This window comes from Vicugna pacos, unplaced genomic scaffold (genome assembly GCF_048564905.1).
Source record: "Vicugna pacos unplaced genomic scaffold, VicPac4 scaffold_203, whole genome shotgun sequence".
In the NCBI taxonomy this organism is placed as follows: Eukaryota; Metazoa; Chordata; class Mammalia; order Artiodactyla; family Camelidae; genus Vicugna; species Vicugna pacos.
In genome coordinates this window covers 304568-320066 of record NW_027328882.1, presented here as the reverse complement: position 1 = coordinate 320066, position 15499 = coordinate 304568, and the positions used below count along the sequence as shown (strand labels likewise).

At 62.1% G+C, this 15499-nt stretch overlaps 1 protein-coding gene across 1 annotated transcript; it reads left to right on the top strand.

The window, feature by feature from the left end:
* Nucleotides 1–10046: 10046 nt before the first annotated feature.
* LOC140695409 (uncharacterized) lies at nt 10047–12518 on the top strand. Its single transcript, XM_072958106.1, has 2 exons — nt 10047–11376; nt 12078–12518. Exons 1-2 carry the CDS (start codon nt 10057–10059, stop codon nt 12249–12251), a joined length of 1494 nt encoding a protein of 497 aa, XP_072814207.1. The 5' UTR covers nt 10047–10056; the 3' UTR covers nt 12252–12518.
* The last annotated feature ends 2981 nt before the right edge of the window (nt 12519–15499 follow it).

The following is a 15499-nucleotide window of genomic DNA, read 5'->3' as shown; positions in this document are numbered from 1 at the left end:
CCCTCCTGTGCCTGCACACTCCTGGCCATGTACACTCATGGGCCTGCCCTCTGCATGGCGTGCACGGTCCTAGGACTCCCCATTCCTGCGCCTGGACACCCTTGGGCCTGCCCTCTCCTGGGCCTGCACACTCTGGGGCCTGCCCTCACCTGGTTCTGCACACTACTGGGACTGTACACCCCTGGACCTGTACACTGCTGTGCCTTCCCTGGTCTGGGCCTTCCCTGGCCTGGGCCTGAAAACTACTGGGCCTGAAAACTGCTGGAACTGCACACTCATTGGCCTGCAAACTCCAGGACCTGCACAATCTTGGGCTTGAACACACCTGGGCCTGTATACTCCTGGGCCTGCACACTCCTGTCTCTGCACACTGTGGTGTTTGCACACGCCTGGGCCTGCACGAACGTGGGCCTGTACACTCCTGGGCCTGCACACACCTGAGTCTGCACACTCCGGGGTCTGCACACTCCTCGGTCTGTATACTCCTGGGTTGTACACTCCTGGGCCTGACCTGGCCTGGGCCTGCACGCTCCTGGGCCTGCACACTCCTCTGTCTGCACACTTCTGGGCATGCACAACCCTAGACCCTACACTCCTGGGCCTGCGCATCCCAGAGCCTGAACACACCTGGGCCTCTATACTCCTGGGCCACTACTCTCATGTGCCTGCTCCGCCCCGTGTCTACACACTCCTGGCACTGCACAGTCCTGGACCTGCACACTCCTGGGCCTGCCCTGGCCTGGGCCTGCACACTAATGGGCCTACACACACCTAGGAATGCACCCTCCTGGGCCTGCACACTCCTCTGTCTGCACACTCGTGGGCCTTCCCTGGTCTGGGCCTTCCCTGGCCTGGGCCTGCAAACTACTGGGCCTGCAAACTCCTGGAACTGCACACTCATTGGCCTGCACACTCCAGGACCTGCACAATCTTGGGCTTGAACACACCTAGGCCTGTATACTCCTGGACCTGCACACTCCTGTCTTGCACACTCTGGTGTTTGCACACGCCTGGGCCTGCACGAACTTTGGCCTGTACACACCTGGGCCTGCACACTCCTGTATCTGCTCACTTCTGAGACTGCATACACCTGGGCCTGCAAACTCCTGGGCCTGTACACTCCTGGGCCTGAACACTCCTGGACCTGTACACTCCTGGGCATGCCCTGGCCTGGGCCTGCACACTAATGGTGCTACACCCACCTAGGAATGCACACTCATGGGCCTGCACACTCCTGGGCCTGCCGACTCCTGAGCCTGCATTCTCCTGGTCCTTTCCTCGCCTGGGCCACCACCTATTAGGCCCGCCCTCTCTTTGACGTGCACACGCTTGGGCCTGCTCACTCCTCTGTCTGCACACCCCTGCGCCTTGACACCCCTGGACCTGCACACTCCGGGGCCTGCGCATCCCATGGCCTGCACACACCTGGGCCTCTACACTCCTGGGCCAGTACAGTCATGTGCCTGTTCCGCCCCGTGTCTGCACACTCTTGGGACCGCACAGTCCTGGCTATGCACACTCCTTGGCCTGCAGACTCCTAGGCCTGTTCGACTTCTGTCTGCACACCTCTGGGCCTGCACACTACAGGGCCTGCACATACCTGGGCCTGCACGAACCTGGGCCTCTTCACTGCTGGTCCTGCCCTCTCCTAGGCCTGCACACTCCTGGAACTGTACACTCATGGGCCTGCACACTCCTGGACCTGAACAATCTTGAGCCTGCACAATCCTGGGCCTGTACGCTCCTGGGCCTGCACACTCCTGTGCCTGCCCTCTCTTGGCCCTGCACTCTCCTTGGCCTGCACACTCCTGGCCTGTTCCCTCCTGTGCCGGCACACTCCTGGGACTGCACACTCCTGGGCCTGCCCTGGCCTGGGCCTGCACCCTCCTCTGTCTGCACACTCCTGGGACTGCACAGCCCTGAGCCTGTACACTCCTGGACCTGCACACTTCTGTCTCTGCACACTCTGGTGTCTGCACACTCCTGGACATGCACACTCCTGGGCCTGTACACTCCTAGGCCTGCCTTATCCTGGCCCTGGACACTCTTCTGTCTGCACACTCCTGGGGCTGCACACTCTTGGGCCTGCACACTCCTGGACCTGTACAATCCTGGGCCTTCCCTGGTCTGGGTCTTCCCTGGCCTGGTCCTGCACACTAATGGGCCTGAACACTCCTGGTCCTGTACACACCTCGGCCTGCACCCTACTGGTCCTGCACACTCCTCTGTTTGCACACACATGGAACTGCACACCCCTTGGCCTGCACACTCCCAGACCTGCACAATCTTGAGCCTGCACAATCCTGGGCCTGTACACTCCTGGGCCTACACACCCCCAGGCCTGCACACTGCTGGGCCTGCACACTCCTGAGCCTCCCTTCTCCTGGGCCTGCACAATCCCTCATCTGCACACTCCTAGGCCTGCACACCCTTGGGCCTGCACACTCCTGGGCCTGCACACTCCTGTCTCTGCACACTCCGGGGACTGCACAGTCCTCGGTCTGTATACTCCTGGGCCTGTACACTCCTGGGCCTGCCGTGGCCTGGGCCTGCACACTCCTCAGCCTGCACACTCCTCTGTCTGCACACTCCTGGGCCTGCACACACCTGGGCAGGCACACTCCAGGGCCCTCTGACACCTGTGCCTGCACACTCTTGGGCCTGTCTTCTCCTGGGCCCGCATGAACCTGGGCCTCTTCACTGCTGGTCCTGCCCTCTCCTAAGCCTGCACACTCCTGGAACTGCACACTCATGGGCCTGCAGACTCCTGGACCTGCACAATCTTGAGCCTGCACCATCCTGGGCCTGTACGCTCCTGGGCCTGCACACTCCTGTGCCTGCCCTCTCTTGGCCCTGCACTCTCCTGTGCCTGCACACTCCTGGGCCTGCTCCCACCTATGCCTGCACCCTCCTAGGCCTGTTCCCACGTGTGCCGGCACACTCCTGGGACTGCACACTCCTGGGCCTGCACACTCCTGTGCCTGCCCTCTCTTGGCCCTGCACTCTCCTTGGCCTGCACACTCCTGGCCTGTTCCCTCCTGTGCCTGCACACTCCTGGGCCTGCTCCCACCTATGCCTGCACACTCCTAGGCCTGTTCCCACGTGTGCCGGCACACTCCTGGGACTGCACACTCCTGGGCCTGCCCTGGCCTGGGCCTGCACCCTCCTCTGTCTGCACACTCCTGGGACTGCACAGCCCTGAGCCTGTACACTCCTGGACCTGCACACTTCTGTCTCTGCACACTCTGGTGTCTGCACACTCCTGGGCCTGTACACTCCTAGGCCTGCCCTATCCTGGCCCTGGACACTCTTCTGTCTGCACACTCCTGGGGCTGCACACTCCTGGGCCTGCACACCCCTGGGCATGCCCTCTCCTGGGCCTGCAAACTCCTGGGCCTGCACACTCCTCTGTCTGCACACTCCGGGGCCTTCCCTCTCCTGGGCCTGCCCCCAGTTCGGCCGGCACTCTCCTGGAGCTGCACACTCCTGGGCCTGACCTATCGTACGCCTGCACAGTCCTGGATCTGCACACTTCTGGACCTGCTCCCTCCTGTGCCATCACCCTTCTGGAACTGCACATTGGGCGCCTGCACACTCCTGTGCCTGACACACCTGGGCCTGCACGCTCCTCGGCCTGCACACTCCTCTTGTCTGCACACTCCTCTTGTCTGCACACTCCTGGGCCTGTTCCGTCTTGTGTCTTCACACCTCTCGGCCTGCGCAATCCAGGGCCTGAACACACCTGGGCCTGCACCAACCTGGGCCTGTTCACTCCTGGGCCTGCCCTCTCCTTGGCCGGCACGAACCTGGGCCTAAACACCCCTGGGCCTGCCCTGGCCTGGGCCTGCACACTAATGGGGCTGCACACACCTAGGAATGCACCCACCTGGGCCTACACACTCTTCTGTCTGTACACTCCTGGGCCTGCACACTCCTGGGCATGCACACTCCTCTGTCTGCACACTCCTCGGCCTACACACTCCTAGGCCTGCACACTCCTGGGCCTGCTGACCCCTGTGTCTGCACACTCTTGGGCCTGCACACACCTGGACCTGTACCATCCTGGGCCTTCCCTGGACTGGGTCTTCCCTGGCCTGGGCCTGCACACTACTGGGCCCGCACACTTCTGCAACTGCACACTCATCGGCCTGCAAAGGCACGACCTGCACAATATTGGGCCTGAACACACATAGGCCTTTATCCTCCTGGATCTGCACACTCCTGGGCCTGCACACTGCTGGACCTGCACAGCACTGGGCCTAAACACACCTGGGCCTGCACACTCCTTCTCTGCACACTCCTATCTCTGCACACTCTGGTGTCTACACACTCCAGGGCCTGCACGAACCTAGGCCTGCTCCCTCCTGTGCCTGCATACTCCTGGGCCTGCTCCCACCTGTGCCTGCACACTCCTAGCCCTGTTCCCACCTGTGCTGGCACATTCCTGGGACTGCACACTTCTGTGCCTGCACACTTTTGGGCCTGCACACCCCTGGGCCTGCACACTCCTGGACCTGTACACTCCTGGGCCTTCCCTGGTCTGGGCATTCCCTGGCCTGGGCCTGCAAACTCCTGGGCCTATACACTCCTGGGCCTGCACACTCCTGTACCTGTACACACCTGGGCCTGCCCTGGCCTGGGACTGCACACTAATGGGGCTGCACACACCTAGGAATGCACCCCCCTGGGCCTGCACACTCCTCTGTCTGCACACTCCTGGGCCTGCATAACCCTGGATCTGCACACTCCTGGGCCTGCGCATCCCAGAGCATGCACAGATCTGGGCCTCTACACACCTGGGCCAGTACACACGTGTGCTTGCCCCCCCCCGTGTCTGCAAACTCCTGGGACTGCACATTCCTGGGTCTGCAACACCTTGGCTTGCACACTCATGGGCCTGTTCCGTCTTGTGTCTGCATACCTGTGGGCCTGCACACCCCAGGGCCTGCACACACCTGGGCCTGCACGAACGTGGGCCTCTTGAATCCTGGGCCTGCCCTTTCCTAGGCCTGCCCACACCTGTGCCTACACATTCCTGGGCCTGCACACTCCTGGACCTGTACACTCCTGGGCGTACCCTGGCATGCGCCTGCACACTAATGGGCCTGCACTCTCCAGGGACTGCACCCTCCTGGGCCTGCACACTCCTCTGTCTGCACACTCCTGGGCCTGCCCCAAATTGCCCTGCCCTCTCCTGTGACGGCCCTCACAAGTCCTGCACACTCCTAGGCCTGCACACTCGTGTACCTCCTCCCTCCTGTGCCTGCACACTCCTGGCCATGTACACTCATGGGCCTGCCCTCTGCATGGCGTGCACGGTCCTAGGACTCCCCATTCCTGCGCCTAGACACCCTAGGGCCTGCCCTCTCCTGGGCCTGCACACTCTGGGGCCTGCCCTCACCTGGTTCTGCACACTACTGGGACTGTACACCCCTGGACCTGTACACTGCTGTGCCTTCCCTGGTCTGAGTCTTCCCTGGCCTGGGCCTGAAAACTACTGGGCCTGAAAACTGCTGGAACTGCACACTCATTGGCCTGTAAACTCCAGGACCTGCACAACCTTGGGCTTGAACACACCTGGGCCTGTATACTCCTGGGCCTGCACACTCCTGTCTCTGCCCACTGTGGTGTTAGCACACGCCTGGGCCTGCAAGAACGTGGGCCTGTACACTCCTGGGCCTGCACACACCTGAGTCTGCACACTCCGGGGTCTGCACACTCCTCGGTCTGTATACTCCTGGGTTGTACACTCCTGGGCCTGACCTGGCCTGGGCCTGCACGCTCCTGGGCCTGCACACTCCTCTGTCTGCACACTTCTGGGCATGCACAACCCTAGACCCTACACTCCTGGGCCTGCGCATCCCAGAGCCTGAACACACCTGGGCCTCTATACTCCTGGGCCACTACTCTCATGTGCCTGCTCCGCCCCGTGTCTACACACTCCTGGCACTGCACAGTCCTGGACCTGCACACTCCTGGGCCTGCCCTGGCCTGGGCCTGAACACTAATGGGCCTACACACACCTAGGAATGCACCCTCCTGGGCCTGCACACTCCTCTGTCTGCACACTCGTGGGCCTTCCCTGGTCTGGGCCTTCCCTGGCCTGGGCCTGCAAACTATTGGGCCTGCAAACTCCTGGAACTGCACACTCATTGGCCTGCACACTCCAGGACCTGCACAATCTTGGGCTTGAACACACCTAGGCCTGTATACTCCTGGACCTGCACACTCCTGTCTCTGCACACTCTGGAGTTTGCACACGCCTGGGCCTGCACGAACCTGGGCCTGTACACACCTGGGCCTGCACACTCCTTTATCTGCTCACTCCTGAGACTGCATACACCTGGGCCTGCACATTCCTGTATCTGCTCACTCCTGAGACTGCATACTCCTGTTCCTGCAAACTCCTGGGCATGTACAATCCTGGGCCTGCACACTCCTGGACCTGTACACTCCTGGGCCTGCCCTGGCCTGGGCCTGCACACTAATGGGGCTGCACACACCTAGGGATGCACCCTCCTGGGCCTACACACTCCTCTGTGTGCACACTCCTGAGCCTGCACACCCCTGGGCCTGCACACTCCTCTGTCTGCACATTCCTTGGCCTACACACTCCTAGGCCTGCACACTCCAGGGCCTGCTGACTCCTGTGTCTGCACACTCTTGGGCCTGCACACTCCTGGACCTGTACAATCCTGGGCCTTCCCTGGTCTGGGTCTTCCCTGGCCTGGGCCTGCACACTACTGGGCCCGCACACTTCTGCAACTTCACACTCATCGGCCTGCACAGTCCACGACCTGCACAATATTGGGCCTGAACACAACTAGGCCTGTATCCTCCTGGATCTGCACACTCCTGGGCCTGCACACTCCTCTGTCTGCACACTCCTGGGCCTTCACACACCTGGGCCCGCACACTCCTGGGCCTGCGCATCCCAGAGCCTGCACACACCTGGGCCTCTACACTCCTGGGCCAGTACAGTCGTGTGCCTGTTCCGCCCCGTGTCTGCACACTCTTGGGACCGCACAGTCCTGGCTATGCACACTCCTTGGCCTGCAGACTCCTAGGCCTGTTCGACTTCTGTCTGCACACCTCTGGGCCTGCACACTACAGGGCCTGCACATACCTGGGCCTGCACGAACCTGGGCCTCTTCACTGCAGGTCCTGCCCTCTCCTAGGCCTGCACACTCCTGGAACTGCACACTCATGGGCCTGCCGTCTCCTGGGCCTGCACACCCCTGTCTCTGCACACTCCGGGGACTGCACACTCCTCGCTCTGTATACTCCTGGGCCTTTACACTCCTGGGCCTGCCGTGGCCTGGGCCTGCACGCTCCTGGGCCTGCACTCTCCTCTGTCTGCACACTCCTGGGCCTTCACACCCCTGGACCTGCACACTCCTGGGCCTGCGCATCCCAGAGCCTGCACACACTTTAGCCTCTACACTCCTGGGCCAGTACATTCGTGTGACTGCTCCGCCCCGTGTCTGCACACTCCTGGGACTGCACAGTCCTGGCTATGCACACTTCTTGGCCTGCAGACTCCTGGGGTTGTTCGACTTGTGTCTGCACACCTCTGGGCCTGCACACTCCAGGACCTGCAAATCCTGGGCCTGCACACAACTGGGCCTGCACACTACTGGGACTCCACACTCTCTGTCTGCACTCTCCTGGGCCTGCACACACCTGGGCCAGCACACTCCAGGGCCTGCTGACTCCTGTGTCTGCACACTCTTGGGCCTGCCTTCTCCTGGGCCCGCACAATCCCTCGTCTGCACACTCCTGGGCCGCACGCTCCTGGGCTTTTCCTCGCCTGGGCCTGCCCCCAGTTCGGCCCGCCCTCTCCTGGACCTGCACACTCTTGGGCCTGCACACTCCTCGGCCTGCCCTCTCCTGGGCCTGCACTCTCCTTGGCCTGCACACTCCTGGGCTTGCACACTCCTGGACCTGCACACTACTGGGCCTGCTGAATCCTGTGTCTGCCCACTCCTGCGTCTGCACACTCGTGTGCCTCCTCCCTCCTGTGCCTGAACACTCCTAGGCATGCACACACCTGGGCCTGCCCTCTCTTGGCCCTGCACTCTCCTTGGCCTGCACACTCCTGGCCTGTTCCCTCCTGCGCCTGAACACCCTTAGGCCTCCCCTACCTGGTTCTGCACACTCCTGGGTTGCACACTCCTGGGCCTGCTCCCACCTATGCCTGCACACTCCTAGGCCTGTTGCCACGTGTGCCGGCACACTCCTGGGACTGCACACTCCTGGGCCTGCCATGGCCTGGGCCTGCACCCTCCACTCTCTGCACACTCCTGGGACTGCTCAGGCCTGAGCCTGTACACTCCTGGGCCTGCACACTTCTGTCTCTGCACACTCTGGTGTCTGCACACTCCTGGACATGCACACTCCTGGGCCTGTACACTCCTAGGCCTGCCCTGGCCTGGGCCTGCACCCTACTGAGCCTGCACACTCCTCTGTATGCACACTCCTGGGCCTGCACACTACTGGGCCTGCACACTCCTGGGCCTCCTCCCACCTATGCCTGCACACTCCTAGGCCTGTTCCCACCTGTGCCAGCAATCTCCTGGGCCTACACACTCCTGCACCTGCACAGTCCTGTGTCTGCACAACCCTGGGCAAGCACACTCTGGGCCTGCACACCCCTGGCCATGCCCTATCCCGGGCCAGCCCCCACTTCGCCCGACCCTCTCATGGACCTGCACACTCCAGGGTCTGCTCACATCTGTCCCTGCACACTCCTGGGCCGGCCCTCTCCAGTGTCTCCACACTCCTGGGCCCGCACACTCCTGGGCCTGCATACTCCTGGACCTGCCCTGTCCCTGGCACCAGCCTCCTTCACCCCAACGGTGCCACTCACACGGCTGTGGCGTCTAGCCAGGAGCCCCCAACCGAAACCCCTCCCGAGGGACCCCCTTGCCGGTCCCCAGGGAAGCAGCGGGGCTCCTCTTACCTGCGAGGCGGAGACGTAGTCCAGCTGCAGCCTGACGTCCAGCTGCCGGGCGTGCAGGGCCAGCGTGCATGAGGACAGCAGGATGGCCGTGATCGGCTGGAAGCTGCCCCCGGAGCCACTACCGCCCCTTGGGGAAGAGGAGGAGGAAAATCCACGTCAGTGCCAAGAACACAGGACCCGTCCACAGAGGGCCCCTCAGGTGTGACAACCCCAGAGGCGCCCGCAGCCGACCTGGGCTGAGAGCCACTTCTCTCGCGGAAGCTCAAGGACCTATGCTGAGCCTCCCTCTCCCTCCCTAAAGAGGGAAAACCCAGAGGTTTTCTAACTTTGCACTCACTGTCCATGTATCAGCCATGTCTAGTTTACCTCCCCAGCACGGCAGACCGCCTCCCTGCCTTCCCCACCCCCTGCAGGCGGCTCTCGGGGGCTGGGGGGGGCGCCCTTCCTCCCTGAGGCCAGCCCTGCTGGGGCAGCAGGTGTAATAGAAAAGACCAGATCTGACTGCCTATTAGATCTGTTCTTTTTCCTTTAACCCTCTGCTGTTTTCCAGGCTGTCTTACCAGCTCTGCACCTTTTGGAAATCAATGTTGCCTTCAGCCTGAAATTGACAGAAGAGCCTGTTCTCAAGGCTCTCAGCCTTCAGGATAAAACCTCTTTTGCTCTCCCATACACACAAGCAGCTGCAGAACAGAAAGTAACATTTGTTTTGTTAGAGGTTTTACAGGGGCCCCATGAGCTGACCCACAACTGCAAAAACAAAGAATTCCTGCACCAAGGACTTTGCACCAACCACCCACAACCCCTCTCCTTTTTAGCGTAAAAGGAGCCTGAATTCTCACTCGGAGAAGGTGGCTCTCCAGGACATTAGCCTGCCATCTTCTCGGTCAGCTGGCTTTCCAAATCAACTCACTATTCTTTACCCCGACACCGCGTCTCCCGATTTCTTGGCCTGTCGTGCGACTTGCGGAATGAGTGTGGACTTGGAAACACAGGGAAGGAAAGCCAAGTCAGGACTCTCACCCTCTGCCTCTGCTCAGAATACCACCAACGGGTTGCTGGGACAGTGGACGGAAAACTGAGGCTGCAACACGACCATGAGCACTGGGCCTGGGTGGGAGAGATGGCGGGTGCTGTCCGAAGCGCACCCGGCCTCCTTCCGAGTCACATCACACCCACGTCCCCAGACCCAGGGAGGCCTGGAGCCCCACACAGCAGAGCGCCTCCAAACCTGCAGATGCCCAGTGACCGGTCCACTGTGCACCCTCTGGCGCCCTCCTCCCCGCTCCTCCTCCTTCTGCCCCGCTGGCTCAGCCCTGGTCCCACCACATCCTCACCCAGGGCCAGCACTGCTGCAGGAACACCCTCGGCAGGCCGCCCAGCCTCACGCCCTCAGGTCCGCACACCTGGTTGGTGCAGCTCTGCCCCTTTCCAGCCCTCACCACCGACTCTCCAACCGCCTGCTCTCCCGCCCTCCGCCCCCAGTCCTACAGAGCGCCTCCTCTGGTCACGGCATCCTGCCCTCCAGGGTCGACAGGGCCTGCACAATCCTGGGCCTGCACACAACTGGGCCTGCACACTCCTGGACCTGCGCACTCCTGGACCTACGCACACCTGGGCCTGCAGGAACCTGGGCCTGTACACTCCCGGGCCCGTTCCGTATTGTATCTGCACACTTCTGGGCCTGCACGCTCCTGGACCTGCGCACACCTGGGCCTGCACGAACTTTGGCCTGTACACTCCTGTATCTGCTCACTCTTGTGACTGCATACTCCTGGGCCTGTACAACCCTGGGCCTTCTCTCTCCTGGGCCTGCCCCAGTTCGGCCGGCACTCTCCTGGAGCTGCACACTCCTGGGCCTGACCTATCGTACGCCTGCACAGTCCTGGATCTGCACACTTCTGGACCTGCTCCCTCCTGTGCCATCACCCTTCTGGGACTGCACACTTGTGCGCCTGCACACCCCTGTGCCTGACACACCTGGGCCTGCACGCTCCTCGGCCTGCACACTCCTCTTGTCTGCACACTCCTGGGCCTCACCTATCCTACGCCTGCACAGTCCTGGATCTGCACACTTCTGGGCCTGCTCCCTCCTGTGCCATCACACTTCTGGGACTGCACACTTGTGCGCCTGCACACTCCTGTGCCTGACACACCTGGGCCCGTACGCTCCTGGGCCTGTACACTCCTGGGCCAGCCCTGGCCTGGGCCTGAATACTAATGGGCCTGCACACTCCTGGGACTGTACCCTCCTGGGCCAGCACACTCCTCTGTCTGCACACTCCTGGGCCTGCACAACCCAGAGCCTGCACACACCTGGGCTGAACACTCCTGTGCCAGTACACTCGTGTGCCTGCTCCCTCCCGTGTCTGCACATTCCTGGGCCTGTACAGTCCTGGGTCTGCACACTCTTTGGCCTGCACACTCCTTGGCCTGTTCCGTATTGTGTCTGCACACTACTGGGTCGGCACACCCTAGAGCCTGCACACTCCTGGGCATGCCCTCTCCTGGGCCTGCACTCTCTTCGGCCTGAACACTCCTAAGCTTGCACACTCCTGGACTTGTACACTCCTGGGCCTGCCCTGGCCTGGGCCTGCACACTAATAGGCCTGACACTCCTGGGAATGCACACTCCTGGGCCTGCACACTCCTCTGTCTGCACACTCCTGGGCCTGCCCCATTTGGCCCTGCCCTCTCCTGTGACGGCCCTCACCTGTCCTGCACACACCTGGGCCTGAACACTACAGGCCCTGCACACATCTGGCCCTCTACCCTCCAGGGCCTGCCTTCTACTGGGACCGAACAATCCCTCGTCTGCACACTCCTGGGGCCTGCACGCTCCTGGGCCTTTCCGTGCCTGGGCCTGCCCCCAATTCGGCTGGCCCTCTCCTGGACCTGCACACTCTTGGGCCTGCACACTCCTGGGACTGCACACTCCTGGGACTGCACTCTCCTTGGCCTGCACACTCTTGGGCCTTCTTCCTCCCGTGCCTGCACACTCATAGGCCTGTTCCAACCTGTGCCGGCACACCTCTGGGTCTGCACACTACTGTGATGCATACTCCTGGGCCTGCACACTCCTGGACTTGTACACTCCTGGGCCTGCCCACTAATGGGCCTGCACACTCCTGGAAATGTACCATCCTGGGCCTGCACACTCCTCTGTCTGCACACTCCTAGGCCTGCACACTCCTGGGCCTGCACATCCCAGAGCCTGCACACACCTGGGCCTCTACACTCCTGGGCCAGTACACTCGAGTACCTGCTCTACCCCGTGTTTGCACACCCCTGAGACTGCACAGTCCCAGGTCTGCACACTCTTTGGCCTGCACACTCCTAGGCCTGTTCCGTCTTGTGTCTGCAGACCTCTGGGGCTGCACACTCCAGGGCCTACACACACCTGGGCCTGCACGAATCTGGGCCTGTTCACTCCTGGGCCTGCACACTCCTGTCTCTGCACACTCCTGGCCTTGGATACTCCTGGGACAGTACACTCCTGGGACTGACCTGCCCTGGGCCTGCACTCTCCTGGCCCTGGACAAGCTTCTGTCTGCACACACCTGGGGCTGCACACTCCTGGGCCTGCACACTCCTGGGCCTGCCCTCTCCTGGGCCTACACTCTCCTTGGCCTGCACACTCCTGGGCCTGCTCCCTCCTGTGCCGGCACACTCCTGGGCCTACTCCCACTTGTGCCTGCACACTCCTAGGCCTGTTCCCACCTGTGCCGGCACACTCCTGGGACTACACACTCCTATGTCTGCACACCCCTGGGCCTGCACACTCCTGGACCTGTACACTCTTGGGCCTGCACAATAATGGGCCTGCACACTCCTGGAAATGCACCCTCCTGGGCCTGCACACTCCTCTGTCTGCACACTACTAGGCCTGCACACTCCAGGGCCTGCTGACTTCTGTGTCTGCACACTCTTGGGCCTGCCTTCTCCTGGGCCCGCACAATCCCTCGTCTGCACACTCCTGGGCCTGTACGTTCCTGGGCCTTTCCTCGCCTGGGCCGCCCCCAATTAGACCCGCCCTCTCCTTGACCTGCACACTCCTGGGCCTGCACACTCCTGGGCCTGCACACTCCTGGGCATGCCCTCTCTTCGGCCTGTACACTCCTGGACCTGCACACTCCTGGACTTGTACACACCTGGGCCTGCCCTGGCCTGGGCCTGCACACTAATGGGCCTGAACACTCCTGTGCCTGCACACTCCTGGGCCTTTCCTTGCCTGCACCTGCCCCCAATTTGGCAGAACCCGGTCCCAGTATCCATCCAACCTGCAGGGGACTGTGTGGGAATCACACAAGGATGTGTGACCAGAAGGCAAAAAAAAAGCAGGGAGCCACTGTGGGGCAGCGCACCCTAGAGGCCTAGATGGGGCACTGGGCCTGAATCTGACATGACAGAACGACCTAGGAGGTCGCATGCCAGAATGGACGATATCAGAGTTGTGTTTAATTTCAACCCGCCGACAGGGAGCTGGGAAGCAGGCGGCAAGGAGGGTGACTTTCCCCAGATCCCAGGGCAGACCCCGGCCTGTGTGGGGTGTGCCCTGCTCCCCACAAGCCCTCTGTGGGGCCCTTCCTTTGCTGAGTCTGTGCATGAGCTCCCTGTGATGCCAGCCCGCAGAGGTGACAGGTGCAGTAGGTGTTTGTGGTTCTAGAGACATGATGGCTTTCCTAGGAAGCAGGGTCCTGAATGATCCCCACTGGGCCAATGGGGGATTGGGGAGACCCTGAGAAGCAGGTGGCTTGTCCAGGGTGACAGCACTGCTGGCGGGGGAGCCGGGTCTGAACCCAGCTGTGTCGTCAGAGCTGTGACCCTGGCTGCATCCAGGCCTCCCCAGGGCAATAGGAGGGGCCGAGTTGGTGTCACTGGGTGGACATGGCATGGGGTGGGAAGTGAGCCATCAGCAGCCCAGAGAGGCCCTTGGGGAGCTTTGTGTAAGGAGGAAGCTTGGGGAAGGGGACCCCAGGAAGTGACCTCACTTCCCTGGCAACAGAGCCCAACAGAACTTGGGACCCAGGTCACCAGGCACCCGCTGTGTAGAGAAGGACACTTCTCAACTGACTTGGCTGGTGAACTCAGCTCAGCTCAGACATGTTTTGTTGCATCCCAAGATCCCGAGGTCGCGGCCCCCGGAAAGCCCGCAGCAACGGCCTTTGCCAACAGTGCCGACAGTGGGTCGGGTCTCACCCCAGGCGCCTCTGGCCTTTTGGCCAGAGGGACCCAAAGGTAACACAGGGAGGCCCAGGGCAGGCCCGCCCAGGCCGGGTCACCACTCAGACCCCACCCGGGTGGCCCCACGGCCCCTTCCTGACTGGTGGCGGTGGGGCAGTCATGTTGGGGGGGGGTCCTGCCTCAAGCAAGAGCAGGCTGAGGAAGGGTCAGAGGCCTGGGGGGCCGATCACGTCCCCAGCCTGGGTCCAAGTGGGCTGGCTGGGATGTGGAGAACCGGGGCAGGGCCCTGCTGCCCGAGGTGGCGCCCATGCCCTAGGGTGTGTCTCTTGCCTCCCGGGTGACTGAGATGACCAAGGTCCCAGTCTGATCTGGCAGCAGAGGGTCGAGTGGGGCAGAAGCAGGAGTGGTCCTGGCCGGGCAGGGCTCTGAGACCTCCGGACCGGGCCGGCTGCCGGTCACTGTCATTGCAGAGCCAGACACCGCAGGATCCGGGGAACCAGGACACTCATGCCACCTCTCCAAGTGAGGGGCTGGTGTGCCACACTGTGGAAGGCCAGCACAGGCTCCAGAAGAGTCTGGGTATGAAGGGCTCCCCACCACCACGGCCTCCTGCCCAGACATCGCCCAGGTCTCTCCCCAGGATCTTGCCCAGGGCTGAGGGGCAGCTCAGCACCCCCGGCTCTGACCTGGAGCACCGTGCCCACCTCCTGGGGATTCAGGTAGAGGACCAGGAGCCCCCCGAAGCAGAGCCCAAAGGTGAGAAGGGCGGGGCCGGTGTGGGTGTGTAGGTGAGGGAGGGCGGAGGGCTGGGCCACACAGGGAGGCATCCCCAAAGTCTGTAGTTGGGACCAGAGCAAAGACTGGCCTCAGACCACCTGTCTGGAAGAATTCAGTCACAGAACAAGTGCCTGTGGGCACTTGCTCAGTGGGAGCTGCCTGCAAAGCTCTGGGAAGATTTCTGTCCTTGAAAAGGCACGTGGAAAGGGAGGCATGTGGGTACCTTTTTCCAGGTTGTGCCTGAGCAGAACCACTAGACTTAAAGCTCTCTCCACGTCCAACAGTTACAGGTCCAGAGCAGGCAGAGGCAGGGGAAGACGCCAGAAAACAAAAACAGGACCACCAGGGTCCAGCACGAGACCGCGAACACCCTCCAGCTGCTCCTGCTGAACATGAAGATCCTGCTGCTCCAGCTGCATATGAAGAGCCTGCCGCTCCTGCTGATCTTGCCACTCCCGAAGAGCCTGCAGCTCCTACTGATCTTGCCGCTCCTGAACAGCCTGCAGCTCCTGAAGAGCCCGCCGCTCCTGAAGCGCCTGCCATTCCTGCTGATCTAGCTGCTCCTGAAGAGCCTGCTGC

Bases quoted from the DNA above. Each gene is read 5' to 3' on its own strand.
- LOC140695409 (XM_072958106.1), top strand. From the start codon at position 10,057: ATGAGCACTGGGCCTGGGTGGGAGAGATGGCGGGTGCTGTCCGAAGCG. The intron at 11,377-12,077 runs CTGCACACTCCT...CCACTAATGGGC, and splicing joins GGGTCTGCACACTCTTTGGC to CTGCACACTCCTGGAAATGT.